Genomic DNA, 2584 nt, shown 5'->3' with positions numbered 1-2584 from the left:
CAAAAAAAAAAAAAAAAAAAAAAAAATTTTTGAACCCTTGCCCATATTCCTGGCAGGCCCAGCCCCAGCCCAGGGGGCCCCAGATGTCTCCAGCGCCTTGGATAAGCTGAAGGAGTTTGGAAACACCCTGGAGGACAAGGCTCGGGAAGTCATCAACCGCATCAAACAGAGTGAATTTCCTGCCAAGACACGGTTAGAACCCTTCCCAGGGCACAGGAGGGCTGGAGGGTGGTTTTGGGTGGAGCCCTGGAGGATAGTCCAAGATGAACAGATTGGAAAAAAAAAAACAAGTCCCAGAGAGGCTGACAACGTCCCTCTGGTCACACAGCTAGATCTCAGGGTGCTCAGACTTCAGGGACAGTTTCCCGGACTCTCATCCAGGCCACATTTTAAAAGATGGTCTTGGGCTGGGCATGATGGCTCATGCTTGTAATCCCAGCACTTTGGGAGGCCGAGGTGGGCGGATTGCCTGAGGTCAGGAGTTCGAGACCAGTCTGGCCAACATGGTGAAACCCTGTCTCTACTAAAAATACAAAAACGTTAGCCAGGCATGGTGGCGTGCGACTGTAATCCCAGCTAGTCAGGAGGCTGAGTCAGGGGAATTGCTCGAACCAGGAAGGTGGGGGTTACAGTGAGCTGACGTTGCGCCACTGAACTCCGGCCTGGGCGACAGAACGAGACTCCGTCTCAAAAAAAAAAAAAAACAGATGGTCTTGCCCAGGTACAGTGGCTCACACCTGTAATCCTAGCACTATGGGAGGCTGAGATGGGAGGACTGCTTGAGCCCAGAGGTTCGAGACCCGCCTGACCAACGTGGTAAGATCCTGTCTCTATTAGAAAAAAAAAAGATGGTGTTGTGAGGTAATGAAAATGAGGATCCAAGCTTGGCCAGACCTGGGTCCCCAGGCTGGCGTAGCACTCCTTACTTCCTGTGTGATCTTGACAGGGTCATTACTGTCAGCCTCAGTTTCCTCTCCTATAAACTGGTGGTTCTGCGGGGAAGTAAAGGAGAGGGCCTACAGGGTGTCTGGTACATGTAGATGCTCAGTACATCATCAAACCCACCCTTGCTCCCTTTGGCAAGTTAGAGAGTCATTCGTTCCTTAAAAAATATTTATTGAGCATCTGCTAAGTGTTGGAAACTGTTTCAACGTGGGGAATAAAACAGTGAAGAATGTGCAGAGCACGGTGACTCACACCTGTAATCCCAGCACCTTGGAAGGCCGAGACGGTCAGGAGTGCGAGAACCCCATCTCTACTAGAAATACAAAAAAAATTACCCGGGCATGGTGGCCCACGCCTGCAGTCCCAGCTACTTGGGAGGCTGAGGCAAGAGGAACCTTTGAGCCCAGGAGATTGAGGCTGCAGTACGCCATGTCTGTGCCACTGCATTCCAGCCTGGGTAACAGAATGCGACCCTGTCTCAACAACAAAGAAAAAGAAAGAAGGAAGGAAGGAAGGAAAGGAAGGAAAGGAAGGAAAGAAAAAGAAAGGAAAAGAAAGAAAAGAAAAAGGAAGGAATCGGCCGGGTGCAGTGGCTCAAGCCTTTAATCTCAGCACTTTGGGAGGCCGAGGCGGGCGGATCACGAGGTCAGGAGATCGAGACCATCCTGGCTAACACAGTGAAACCCCGTCTCTACTAAAAAATACAAAAAACTAGCCGGGCGAGGTGGCGGGCACCTGTAGTCCCAGCTACTCCGGAGGCTGAGGCGGGAGAATAGCAGTAAACCCGGGAGGCGGAGCTTGCAGTGAGCTGAGATCTGGCCATTGCACTCCAACCTGGGCGGCAGAGCAAGACTCCGTCTGAAAAAAAAAAAAAAAAAGAAAAGAAAAAGGAAGGAATCAAAAAATCCAGCCAGGCCTAAACTTAGAAAGATTGTTTGGAGGCCAGGCACAGTGCCTCACACCTGTAATCCCAGCACTTTGGGAGGCCAAGGCAAGCGGATCACCTGAGGTTGGGAGTTCAAGACCAGCCTGACTATCACGGAGAAACCCCTTCTCTACTAAAAATACAAAATTAGCCAGGTGTGGTGGTACATGCCTGTAGTCCTAGCTACTCGGGAGTCTAAGGCAGGAGAATCACTTGAACCCGGGAGGTGGAGGTTGCAGTGAGCTGAGATCGTGCCACTGCACTCCAGCCTGGGTGACAAGGCGAGACTCTGTCTCAAAAAAAAAAAAAAAAAAAATCTCCTGGCATGGTGGCTCACGCCAGTAATCCCAGCACTATGGGAGGCCAAGCGGGCGGATCATGAGGTCAGGAGTTCAAGACTAGCATGCTCAACATAATGAAACCCTCTCTATACTAAAAATACAAAAATTAGCCAGGCGTGGTGCCAGGCACCTATAGTCCTAGCTACTCAGGAGTCTGAGGCAGGAGAATCACTTGAACCTGGGAGGCAGAGGTTGCAGGAGCCGAGACAGCGCCATTGCACTCTAGTCTGGGTGACAGAGCGAAACTATGTCTCAAAAAAAAAAGAAGGGGTTGGTAGCAAGAGATGACAGGCCTTGAAAGCCAGGCCAGGGTGAAGCGTTTCTTATTTTTATTTTATTTTATTTTTAAATTTTTTTTTTTTTTTTTTTTTTT

General features: G+C 49.8%; 1 protein-coding gene across 1 annotated transcript in view; it reads left to right on the top strand.

The window, feature by feature from the left end:
* Nucleotides 1–2584, top strand: part of LOC111535366 (apolipoprotein C-I, basic form) — a 5158-nt gene that overhangs the window by 1520 nt on the left and 1054 nt on the right. Inside the window, exon 4 of the mRNA XM_026452492.2 lies at nt 57–192. Coding sequence (XP_026308277.1) covers nt 57–192 — 136 coding nt within the window. The remainder of the gene's footprint in view (nt 1–56; nt 193–2584) is intronic.

Source organism: Piliocolobus tephrosceles, unplaced genomic scaffold (genome assembly GCF_002776525.5).
Source record: "Piliocolobus tephrosceles isolate RC106 unplaced genomic scaffold, ASM277652v3 unscaffolded_36342, whole genome shotgun sequence".
Taxonomy (NCBI): domain Eukaryota; kingdom Metazoa; phylum Chordata; class Mammalia; order Primates; family Cercopithecidae; genus Piliocolobus; species Piliocolobus tephrosceles.
The sequence above is the reverse complement of the archived record's forward strand: the minus strand, read 5'-3'. Positions and strand labels throughout refer to the sequence as shown.